This window comes from Ictidomys tridecemlineatus, chromosome 5 (genome assembly GCF_052094955.1).
Source record: "Ictidomys tridecemlineatus isolate mIctTri1 chromosome 5, mIctTri1.hap1, whole genome shotgun sequence".
NCBI lineage: Eukaryota > Metazoa > Chordata > Mammalia > Rodentia > Sciuridae > Ictidomys > Ictidomys tridecemlineatus.
Window position 1 is genome coordinate 109,496,725 of NC_135481.1, and position 12,223 is coordinate 109,508,947.

General features: G+C 37.0%; 2 protein-coding genes and 1 pseudogene across 30 annotated transcripts in view; 2 read left to right on the plus strand and 1 right to left on the minus strand.

The window, feature by feature from the left end:
- Positions 1-4,164, plus strand: part of Zc3h14 (zinc finger CCCH-type containing 14) — a 79,697-nt gene extending 75,533 nt beyond the window's left edge. For all 15 annotated transcript variants that reach the window (XR_013439201.1, XR_013439202.1, XM_078050680.1 and 12 more), the window contains one exon: positions 1-4,164. This exon is cut by the window's left edge. The gene's annotated coding sequence lies outside the window, so the exon portion shown is untranslated.
- The window catches only part of Eml5 (EMAP like 5), a 182,609-nt gene that overhangs the window by 25,632 nt on the left and 144,754 nt on the right, over positions 1-12,223 (minus strand). For 14 of the 15 annotated variants that reach the window (XR_013439198.1, XM_078050668.1, XM_078050669.1 and 11 more), the window contains 2 exons: positions 5,142-5,220; positions 541-670 (listed from right to left, as the gene is read on the minus strand). Coding sequence is in view for 13 of the 15 variants with exons in the window: in XM_078050668.1 (XP_077906794.1) it covers positions 541-670; positions 5,142-5,220 (209 nt within the window). In the remaining 2 variants the exon portion in view is untranslated. Of the gene's footprint in view, positions 1-540; positions 671-5,141; positions 5,221-12,223 lie in introns of those variants that run through there. The other variant, XR_013439199.1, reaches the window with a different exon arrangement.
- Positions 1,784-4,164, plus strand: LOC101975954 (G-rich sequence factor 1 pseudogene; annotated as a pseudogene).

Consider the following 12,223-nt stretch of genomic DNA (forward strand, 5'->3'; position numbering starts at 1 on the left):
TTTAATAAGATAACTCTATTTGCTCTTCAACAAGCCTGTTAAATAAACATCAAGGAATATTTTCTCACATTCTTGGATCAGACAAGCAATAATCAGTAAACCCACAGACAAAAAGCTTTCTTGCTTGGCTTTCTAAGGCCTCACTAATCACCCCAGTGGTCACTTACCCAATGTGCTACTTTCAATCACTGTCAAAGACAACCATCCAAACCACCCATTCTTATGATGAGGTTATGGGAAAATAGAATTAGAGGCACAATGATTTCACTGTAAAATAGGATTCTAATGTAGTGAACCTTTACTTTTAATAGAGATCTATGAGAACTTGGCCTTATAAAATACTTTTCTGCTGTATCATACTCTATTAATACTAAAGTATAACTAGATAGTGCCATAATATGAAATATTTTTTATTCTGGATCATTTCTCATATATTTCAATTATTATTTATAGGTTTAACAAAGAAATTTAAGCTCCTAGTTAAAAGATTTTAAATTAAAAACAGAGTATATAAGAAGATAGAGAACTAGGGTTTCCTACCTGTAGCAACATTGTGCAGAATTCCAACTGATGCAGTGTGATAAATTATATCATCACCATCATTTAAATAATGTACATTATTCCTGCAGTCTCTGCCTCGATAACCAAATACAAGCTCCAACACGAGGTCCTATAACAATAATGAAACCATTATACAATTACTCTCTTCCTCATGTCTAAACGTTCACCAATATTCTGTGATGTACATAGCATTAGCATCTTCAGTCAAAATGGAAGACGTGTTTTTGATGTTTTACAGAGTTCAAATACAAAATTAAGCTAGATATATTTTCTCTAGCCTGTTTTGGGCAAATGAAACACATTTCACAGTTTATACTTTTTCTATATAAAGTTATAAAAAGGAAAAGGGAATCACAAGGTTATCCAATTCTGAGAATTTCAAATTTAAGATTCCATATGAAAGAATACTTCAATTTTTATGATTAGTCAGAAAGAAGAATTTGATTTGTACTCATTGTTAGTTAATTATTTGCTCAGCATAGATAACTCAGGACAAATTATATCAAAGTCAGCTACTCTGAAGAATCCAAAGTTGTCTCTGACAACTCATGCTGAAGGTTCTGGCAGAGAAGGCTGCAGGGAGAAGCATTCCTGTTTTTCATTTCAATCCCTCTCCTATAGCTTTACACCTTGCTCAGGGCTCATTTAGCACAATTTGCTTATTTGCTGCTGATGCTGGGATTATGAAAGGTCTGGGAGGACCTTTCTTTTTCCTCAGCTAATGCTGAAGGTTTCTTTGAAGGAAGGAGGGACAGAAGGAGGAACAGACTTCATGAATCCTGTATAGTGACTATATCACATGGGGTAAAGGTTCCTGGAGTGGTGTAAATATTTTATCTTCAACTTATGAATTCAGGACACTAAGTATAAGACATGACTTCTGTAAGTAATAGATCACTCACATGTATTTATGTTTGGAAGTTCTCATTTAAAAATTAAGAGAAACATAAATTTATTTACCAAAAATCTCTGCTTGTTGGTAGCAGAGATGGAACCCAGGGGTGTTCAACCACTGAGCCACATCCCCAGGCCTTTTTATTTTTTGAGACAGGGTCTCTCTAATTTGCTGAGACTGGCCTTGAACTTATGACACTCCTGAGTAGCTGGGATTCTAGGCATGTGCCACTACACTTGGCAAGTTAATCAATTCTTAAAATCAAACAAAATGATTATTCAATACACTTATTTTCATGAAAACTAATGACTTGGGTGTTGGGGCGTTTTGGGCCGCCGCCGCCTGATGCTGTTACTCGGGGCCGCTGCGGCCGCCGCCTTTCAGACGCGGGGCCTCCAGATCCGGGAAGCTGGCGGGCCCTCCACCTGCGGCCGCCGCCTCCTACCTGGCTCTGCGCGCTCCTCTGCTACAGCAGTCACTGGCGGCCGATGCGGGCTCCGCGCGGAGCTACAGCCAGGAGTCCAAAACTACCTACCTGGAGGACCTTCCACCACTCCCTGAGTATGAATTGGCCCCATCCAAGTTAGGAGAGGAGGTGGATGATGTTTATCTCATTGGAGCTCAAGGATTGCCTTGGTCATGTACTGTGGAAGATGTGCTTAACTTTTTCTCAGACTGCAGAATCCGCAATAGTGAGAATGGAATACATTTCCTTTTAAATAGAAATGGGAAAGAAGGGATGATGCCTTAATTGAAATGGAGTCAGATCAGGATGTGCAGAAAGCCTTAGAAAAGTACTGCATGTGCATGGGTCAGCGATATGTGGAAGTATAGGAGATAAATAATGAAGATATGGATGCCTTAATGAAGAGCCTACAGGTCAAGTCGTCACCTGTGGTGAATGATGGTGTAGTTCGATTAAGAGGACTTCCTTATAGTTGCAATGAGAAAGATATCGTGAACTTCTTTGCAGGATTAAATATAGTGGACATTACTTTTGTAATGGACTATAGAGGGAGAAGAAAAACAGAGGAAGCATATGTGCAGTTTGAAGAACCAGAAATGGCCAACCAAGCCTTGTTGAAACACAGGGAAGAAATTGGTAACCGGTATACAGAGATATTTCCAAGCAGAAGGAATGAAGTTCGAACCCATGTTGGCTCTCATAGGGAAAGAAAATGGCATCTTCTCCTATTGCTAAGTATATAACTGAGCCAGAAATGGTCTTTGAAGAACATGAAGTAAATGAAGACATTCGACCCATGACAGGTTTTGAAAATGAGAAGGAGATAGAATTGCCTAAGGAGATGTCAGAAAAGCTTCCAGAAGGTGTTGATTTTAGAACTACACCTTCATTGCATTTTATCCACATGAGAGGATTACCTTTTCAAGCTAATGCCCAAGACATTATAAATTTTTTTGTTCCCCTGAAGCCTGTGAGAATCACCATGGAATACATTTCCAGTGGAAAGGCTACTGGAGAAGCTGATGTGCACTTCGATACCCCTGAGGATGCTGTTGCAGCTATGCTCAAGGATAGGTCCCTGTTCAGCATAGTTCTATTGTGAACTGTTCCTGAATTCATGTCCAAAAGGAAAATAAGACTTCCAGGGACTCCAGATATAAGGATGAAGCAAGAAGCATTTCATGTGCACATCTTTTTTGGACATGGGCTATAAAATTCCTGTTTATTGGCAGAAACTGCTAGAGAAGGATTTTGGATTTGAGGTTAATGCTTCTAAGAAAAATTCATAGTGAACTCTTTAGAAGGAGAAAGATTCAATTTGGTATTATGAAATAAACCACAAATCTTAAATTTTTGTTTAAACTGTTCAGGATCTGATTAAGAAAATCTGATTGATTCTTTATTTTATATAATTAAGCAGTTTGTTTTTATAGAGGATATGTTACCCATTGTAAAGACTACATATTTTTATTCAGTACTATCTTTAAAAAATCTTTTTCTCATTTAAAAAATAATCTGTTCAAAGTTTTGATTTTGCCTATGAATTGAGACCTCTGATGTAAAGCTTCTTATGGATGAAATAATGTTTTATTATAACCACTCACCAAAGCAAGGAAAGGTTTCAGACCTTTAAACCACTATGGTGTGGCAGATAGTTTTAATTTTAGCTATATTTGATTATTTAGATAGGGGTAGTGATTAAAATAAATAAATATCAAAGGTTAGTGAGTATAAATGACAAGTTGGCAGTTTTATGTCTTTAGAAATATTTTGCCTTTCTAAACCTTGTGGTTAAAGGCATTTAACATTGATGCCTGTCTGTTTAGGGGGAAGTCTAGTCTCAACTTAAAAGTTGATCCCCTTCCCCCTTTTTTTTTGGTTTTGGGTAAACTTTAAGTGTGTTAGTCTTGAAACTGTAAAGTGATATATCACAATAGTCCAGACTCATAAGGACATTAATGGCTTCACTTGATTTAAACCAGCTCTAGACAGGAAAAAAAATCTGTCTCCTCATTTGCTTTTCAGTGCAGTAGCACATCCCATATTTTAGAACAAGTAGGGGTGCCTTGCTTTAAATAAAAATAGCATTTAACGTATAATTGTGTGAAGGGTTTATGGATAAAGCTACTTCTGCCACATTGTGGCAGTACCTTCTGCTTTAATATTAACAGCTTGTTATTTAAATATTGGACAAAATGGCTGGCTTCAAAATGTAGTCATTAATAAACTAACTTTATGTGCACCTGTGTAGGAGAATCAAAGTTCTATATACTTTCTTTGCCTTGTTCCTGTTCTCAGGGTGACAGCTGCCACCAGAAGATGCAGTTATAGTTCTTAAAATTGAATTTTCCCAGATTTCAGAGAGGTGATATCTGGAAGAGAGATGATGTTTTCTCTCACTTAATATATAACCATCTTTGATTACCAGCTAAGATACAAAAATCACTGTACTGTAAGCAGTCAATAAATGGAGGCTTGCTTTAGGCTGAAGATTACCTAAGAGTATTTATTATTGGAGTATGTGAGTCAGTTGCTTATATATTTTATTACAGCAATTCCTGGTATATTAATGTAAGAAGAAATGATTAATTTTCAGTTGTATTTAAAAAAATTCTCCTGTAAGTACATGACTTAATCTAACAGATATACTACTCAGATGGAAATGTTTTCATATGTGGTTGAATGTGCCAAGTTGTGAGAAATGGTGTCCGTACTTACGTCATTTGTTCAGGGTCTGAACAATCCCATTCATAATTGGTATCTAATTTTCTTTAGAAAACACCTGTAAAGTCTATTGGGATTGGGTTTAGTGAGGAATTCATTCATTTGTACTTTGTCTTCAGCTAATGAGTTTCATTTGCACTTTTTTTGGGGAAAAGAATGAGAGCAAGAGCATTAAAATACTGTGTGATGGGTAAACTTGAAGGAATATGTCTTCTTGCTTCACTAAAGACTGAGTTCTCAGTACAAAACAGGTTCATTTTTAGGAAGTCACCATATGAATTCTTATATTCTACTTATTAGTTTTTGTTCATAATTTAGGCTAGTGAGTGAGTGATTGATTGATAAGGCAAATGTAGTTATTAGGAGAGGAGGAGATCCACATAACAGAATAAAAGTCTTATTCATTCACAGGACAAAAAAAAAAAAAGACTTGGGTGTTTTATAAAAGAAACTTTGGATACATTTTAATAACATTAAGGAGTGGGTTTTCCTTACCTCTATGGGTCTTTTCTTCTTGCCAACATTATTTGTCTGAAGTTTCTCTGGCTGTGGAGGGGCCCTGCTCACTGGGGGCCTGAAACAGAGAGATGGAAGGAGGAAAGGCATAGATCACTTGGGGCTTTCACTGGGTCTCCACACTTGCCCTCCAGAGAGACTACAACTTGCCAAAAGGGAAGTGGGTCTGTGTTCTGTTAGACTGCACTCTCTAGATCCTGATACCTTCTAATTCAGTAAGGGGGAAAGAAAATAATTAGAAATTTTATTCATTTTAATTTCTTGGTGTATGTTTCATAATGTAAATAATATACTAACACAAGAGCAGTTTGTTTATAAACAAATGTAAAAATGTTAGCTTGATATACAAAAAACATTCTTGATGGGTGCATTATCAACAAAGTCTAAAGTATTGCTCTAAAGCATCTAATACCTTCACATGACAGGTGCACAATATATATATATTTTATAGTACTAGGGGTTGAACTCAGAGGTGCTTTACCACTGAGTTACATACCTAGCACCCACTGCCCACTTTTTTTTTCTTCTTGAGGAAGGATATCACTAGCATGCTGAGGCTAACCTTGAATTTGCAATTCTCCTGCCTCAATCTCTTGAAATAATATTTATATATACATATGTATTCATTTATTTATATATTTGCCAGTGCTGGGGATTAAACCCAGGGCCTCATCCTCTACCACTGAGCTACATTCCCAGTCCTTTTTATTTATTTATTTTTTGAGATAGGTACTCACTAAATTGCCTGGAATGGCTCAAATTTGCAATCCTCCTGCCTTAGCCTCCCAAGGAACTGTGATTACTATGCCCAGCAAATTTAATTATGTTTCTATAATGTTATGTTTTTATATTGTTGGCAACATAAATCACATTTGAGTCTAAACTTGTACTCATTACTCCTCCTCCACGCTCTTTGCTTTCTCTGCTTCCCAAAGTCTTTACTTTTGGCTATTGCATTGTCATCAGTTATTCAAGGAAGACATTTTAGAGTCACAACACATTGCAAACCACATAGCATTATGTAAAAGGCAATTACTAGGGTTGTGGCTCAGTGGCAGAGCACTTGCCTAGCACATGTGAGGCACTGAGTTTGATCCTCAGCACCACATTAAAATAAACAAACAAAAGACTAAAAAAAAAAAAGGCAATTACTATTACCACTGCTTCCAACTACTCCTCCTCTCTTTTTTTCTTTAATTTTTATTGTTGATTGTTCAAAACATTACATAGTTCTTGACATATCATATTTCACCCTTTGATTCAAGTGGGTTATAAACTCCCATTTTTATCCGGTATACAGAATGCAGCATCACATTGGTTACACATCCACTGTTTTACATATTGCTATACTAGTGTCTGTTGTATTCTGCTGCCTTTCCTATCCTCTACTATCCCCCATCCCGTCCCCTCCCCTCCCATCTTCTCTCTCTACCCCATCTACTGTAATTCATTTCTCCCCCTTGTTTTTTTTCCCCTTTTCCCTCACTTCCCCTTGTATGTAATTTTATATAACCATGAGGGTCTCCTTCCATTTGCATGCAATTTCCCTTCTCTCTCCTTTTCCCTCCCACCTCTCGTCCCTGTTTAATATTAATCTTCTTCTCATGCTCTTCCTCCCAACTCTGTTCTTAGTTACTCTCCTTATATCAAAGAAAACATTTGGCATTTGTTTTTTAGGGATTGGCTAGCTTCACTTAGCATAATCTGCTCTAATGCCATCCATTTCCCTCCAAATTCTATGATTTTGTCATTTTTTAATGCAGAGTAATACTCCATTGTGTATAAATGCCACATTTTTTTTTTATCCATTCGTCTGTTGAAGGGTATCTAGGTTGGTTCCACAGTCTTGCTATTGTGAATTGTGCTGCTATGAACATCGATGTAGCAGTGTCCCTGTAGCATGCTCTTTTTAGGTCTTTAGGGAATAGACCGAGAAGGGGAATAGCTGGGTCAAATGGTGGTTCCATTCCCAGATTTCCAAGAAATCTCCATACTGCTTTCCAAAGTGGCCGCACCAATTTGCAGTCCCACCAGCAATGTACAAGTGTAGCCTTTTCCCCACATCCTCACCAGCACTTGTTGTTGTTTGACTTCATAATGGCTGCCAATCTTACTGGAGTGAGATGGTATCTTAGGGTGGTTTTGATTTGCATTTCTCTGACTGCTAGAGATGGTGAGCATTTTTTCATGTACTTGTTGAATGATTGTATGTCTTCCTCTGAGAAGTGTCTGTTCAGGTCCTTGGCCCATTTGTTGATTGGGTTATTTGTTTTCTTATTGTTTAATTTTTTGAGTTCTTTGTATACTCTGGATATTAGGGCTCTATCTGAAGTGTGAGGAGTAAAGATTTGTTCCCAGGATGTAGGCTCCCTATTTACCCTCTCTTATTGTTTCTTTTGCTGAGAAAAAACTTTTTAGTTTGAGTAAGTCCCATTTGTTGATTCTAGTTATTAACTCTTGTGCTATGGGTGTCCTATTGAGGAATTTGGAGCCCGACCCCACAGTTTGTAGATCGTAGCCAACTTTTTCTTCTATCAGACGCAGAGTCTCTGATTTGATATCATCTCCTTGATCCATTTTGAGTTAACTTTTGTGCATGGTGAGAGGACGGGATTCAGTTTAATTTTGTTGCATATGGATTTCCAGTTTTCCCAGCACCATTTGTTGAAGATGCTATCCTTCCTTCATTTCATGCTTTTAGCCCCTTTATCAAGTATAAGATAGTTGTAGTTTTGTGGATTGGTTTCTGTGTCCTCTATTCTGTACCATTGGTCCACCCCCCTGTTTTGGTACGAGTACCATGCTGTTTTTGTTACTATAGCTCTGTAGTATAGTTTGAGGTCTGGTATCGCTATACCACCTGATTCACACTTCCTGCTTAGAGTTGTTTTTGCTATTCTGGGTCTTTTATTTTTCCATATGAATTTCATGATTGCTTTATCTATTTCTACAAGAAATGCTGTTAGGATTTTGATTGGCATTGCATTAAACCTATAGAGAACTTTTGGTAATATCGCCATTTTGATGATGTTAGTTCTGCCTATCCATGAACAGGGTATATTTTTCCATCTTCTAAAATCTTCTTCTATTTCTCTCTTTAAGGTTCTGTAGTTTTCATTGTATAAGTCTTTCACCTCTTTTGTTAGCTTGGTTCCCAAGTATTTTATTTTTTTTGAGGATATTGTGAATGGAGTGGTTGTCCTCATTTCCATTTCTGAGGATTTGTCGCTGATATATAGGAATGCTTTTGATTTATGCGTGTTGATTTTATATCCTGCCACTTTGCTGAATTCATTTATTAGCTCTAATAGTTTCTTTGTAGACCCTTTTGGGTCTGCAAATAGTGATAATTTAAGTTCTTCTTTTCCTATTTTTATGCCTTTAATTTCTTTCGTCTAATTGCTCTGGCCATGTTTTGAGAACTATGTTGAACAGAAGTGGTGAGAGAGGGCATCCCTGTCTTGTTCCAGATTTTAGAGGGAATGCCTTCAATTTTTCTCCATTCAGAATGATGCTAGCTGAGGCTTAGCATAGATTGCTTTTACAATATTGAGGCAAGTTCCTGTTATCCCTAGTTTTTCTAGAGTTTTGAACATAAAGGGATGCTGTACTTTGTCAAATGCTTTTTCTGCATCTATCGAGATGATCATATGGTTCTTATTTTTAAGTCTATTGATGTGGTGAATAACATTTATTGATTTCCATATATTGAACCAGCCTTGCATCCCAGGGATGAATCCTAGTTGATCATGGTGCACAATTTTTTTGATATGTTTTTGTATCCGATTCGCCAGAATTTTATTGAGGATTTTTGCATCTAGGTTCATTAGAGATATTTGTCTGTAGTTTTCTTTCTTTGAAGTGTCTTTGTCTGGTTTAGGAATCAGGGTGATGTTGGCCACATAGAATGAATTTGGAAGTTCTCCCTCTTTTTCTATTTTCTGAAATAGCTTGAAAAGTATTGGTATTAGTTCCTCTTTAAAGGTTTTGTAAAACTCTACTGTATACCCATCCAGTCCTGGGCTTTTCATAGTTGGTAGTCTTTTGATGGTTTCTTCTATTTCCTCAATTGATATTAGTCTGTTTAGGTTGTCTATATCCACCTGACTCAATCTGAGCAGATCATATGACTTAAGAAATTTATCAATGCCTTCACTATCTTCTATTTTATTGGAGTATAAGGATTCAAAGTAATTTCTGATTATCTTCTGTATTTCTGAAGTATCTGTTGTGATATTGCCTTTTTCATCCCTTAAGCTAGTAATTTGAGTTCTCTCTCTTCTTCTCTTCATTAGCATGGCTAAGGGTCTGTCGATCTTATTTATTTTTTCAAAGAACCAACTTTCAGTTTTGTCAATTTTTTCAGTTGTTTCTTTTGTTTTGATTTCTTTAATCTCAGCTCTGATTTTAATTATTTCTTGCTTTCTACTTCTTTTGCTGTTGTTTTGCTCTTCTTTTTCTAAGATTTTGAGATGAAGTATGAGATCATTTATTTGTTGGTTTTTTCTTTTTTTAAGGATTGAACTCTAAGCAATGAATTTTCCTCTTAGAACTGCTTTCAATGTGTCCCATAGATTCTGATATGTTGTGTCTGTGTCTTCATTTATCTCTAAGAATTTTTTAATTTCTTCCTTGATGTCTTCTATAACCCATTGATCATTCAGTAACCTATTGTTCATTCTCCAAGTGATACATGATTTTTCCTTCCTTCTTTTATTGTTGATTTTAAGTTTCATTCCATTATGATCAGATAAGCTGCATGGTATTATCTCTACTCCTTTATACTGTCTAAGAGTTGCCCTGTGACATAATATATGATCTATTTTTGAGAAGGATCCATGTGCTGCTGAGAAAAAAGTGTAACTGCTTGATGTTGGGTGGTATATTGTATATATGTCAATTAAGTCTAGGTTATTAATTGTGTTATTGAGTTCTTTAGTTTCTTTATTCAACTTTTGTTTGGAAGATCTGTCCAGTGTTGAGAGTGGTGTGTTGAAGTCTCCCATAATTATTGTATGGTGGTCTATTAGACTCTTGAACTTGAGAAGAGTTTGTTTGATGAACATAGCTGCACCATTGTTTGGGGCATATATGATTGTTATGTCTTGTTGGTGTATGGTTCCCTTGAGCAGTATGTAGTGTCCCTCTTTATCCCTTTTTATTAACATTGGCTTGAAATCTATTTTATTTGATATGAGTATGGACACTCCTGCTTGTTTCCGAAGTCCATATGAGTGATATGATTTTTCCCAACCTTTCACCTTCAGTCTATGTATGTCTTTTCCTATCAAATACGTCTCTTGTAGGCAGCATATTGTTGGGTCTTTTTTTGTGATCCATTCTACTAGCCTGTGTCTCTTAATTGGTGAGTTTAAGCCATTAACATTTAGGGTTATTATTGAGATATGGGTTGTTCTTCCAGCCATATTTGTTTATTTATGTTACTTAACATGTTTTGTTTTTAACTCTTTGATTATTTTCCCCCCTTTACTGTACTACCTCCCACTGTTGGTTTTCATTGTTATTTTTCATTTCCTCTTCCTGTAATGTTTTGCCGAGGATATTTTGAAGAGATGGTTTTCTAGCTGCAAATTCTTTTAACTTTTGTTTATCATGGAAGGTTTTAATTTCATCTTCCATCCTGAAGCTTAATTTCGCTGGATACACAATTTTTGGTGGAACCCACTTTCTTTCAGTGTTTGAAATATGTTATTCCAGGATCTTCTAGCTTTCAGAGTCTGTGTTGAAAGATCAGCTGTCATCCTGATTGGTTTACCCCTAAATGTAATCTGCTTCCTTTCTCTTGTAGCTTTTAAAATTCTCTCCTTATTCTATATGTTGGGCATCCTCATTATAATGTGTCTAGGTGTGGATCTCTTATGATTTTGCACGTTCGGCGTCCTGTAGGCTTCTAGGATTTGGGATTCTGTCTCATTCTTCAAGTCTGGGAAGTTTTCTCGTATTATTTCATTGAACAGATTGTTCATTCCTTTGGTTTGGACCTCTATACCTTCCTGTATCCCAATGACTCTTAAGTTTGGTCTCTTTATGTTATCCCATATTTCTTGGATATTCTGCTCATGGTTTCTTAACAGTCTTGTTGAGCTGTCTATGTTTTTTTTCAAGTTGAAATACTTTGTCTTCATTGTCTGATGTTCTATCTTCTAAGTGTTCTACTCTGCTGGTAGGATTCTCAATTGAGTTTTTAAGTCGGTTTGTTGCTTCCTGCATTTCTAGGATTTCTGTTTGTTTGTTTTTTTATAACCTCTATCTCCCTGTATAGTTGATCTTTTGCTTCTTGGATTTGTTTATGTAATTCATTGTCGAAGTGATCTTTCATTGTCTGATTTTGCTGTCTAATGTCTTCCTTGAGACTCCAGATCATCTGAAGCATGTATATCCTGAATTCTTTATCTGACATTCCATCTGTTGCAGATATTACCTCTTCTTACATTGAGTTGACCTGCATTGCTTGTGGTCCTTTCTTTCCTTGTCTTTTCATACTGCTCGTGTTTCTTTCTACTTGGTGAAACTTTTGTGTTATTTAATTTTCCCCCTATATATTTATATTGCTCTTGTATAGTTGCAAAGTCTCCCTCGCAGGCATGGGTGGCGGCTCTGCCCCTCCTCCAATTGGGGCAATGTGCCTACCACGCCGGCATGCCGCTGGGCCTGTTCTGTCGGTGGTCGCAGGTCTGCCTATCTTGCAGGCGCGGGCGTGGCTCTGCCCCTCCCCCAACCGGGGTGATGTGTTTACCACGATGGCGGGTCGCTGGGCCTGTTCTGCTGTTGGGTCGCAGGTCCACCTACCTTGCTGGGGCGGGCGGCGGCTCTGCCCCTCCGCGGGCCCCTGGGCCTGTTCTCACCTCTTCTCTATTCACCAAACATTTATCAACATTCTCTACATAGTAGCTTTCAAATCTATCCCCCTGTAAAGCTCAGAATCTATTTATAATATCCTAGTACTAACAGGCATGTCAAGTTTACATTTTACAGCATTTAGATGTGGAGGCTTTCTCTAAAACTCTTTAATTTTCTATTTAATCTATTATTGTTATCTC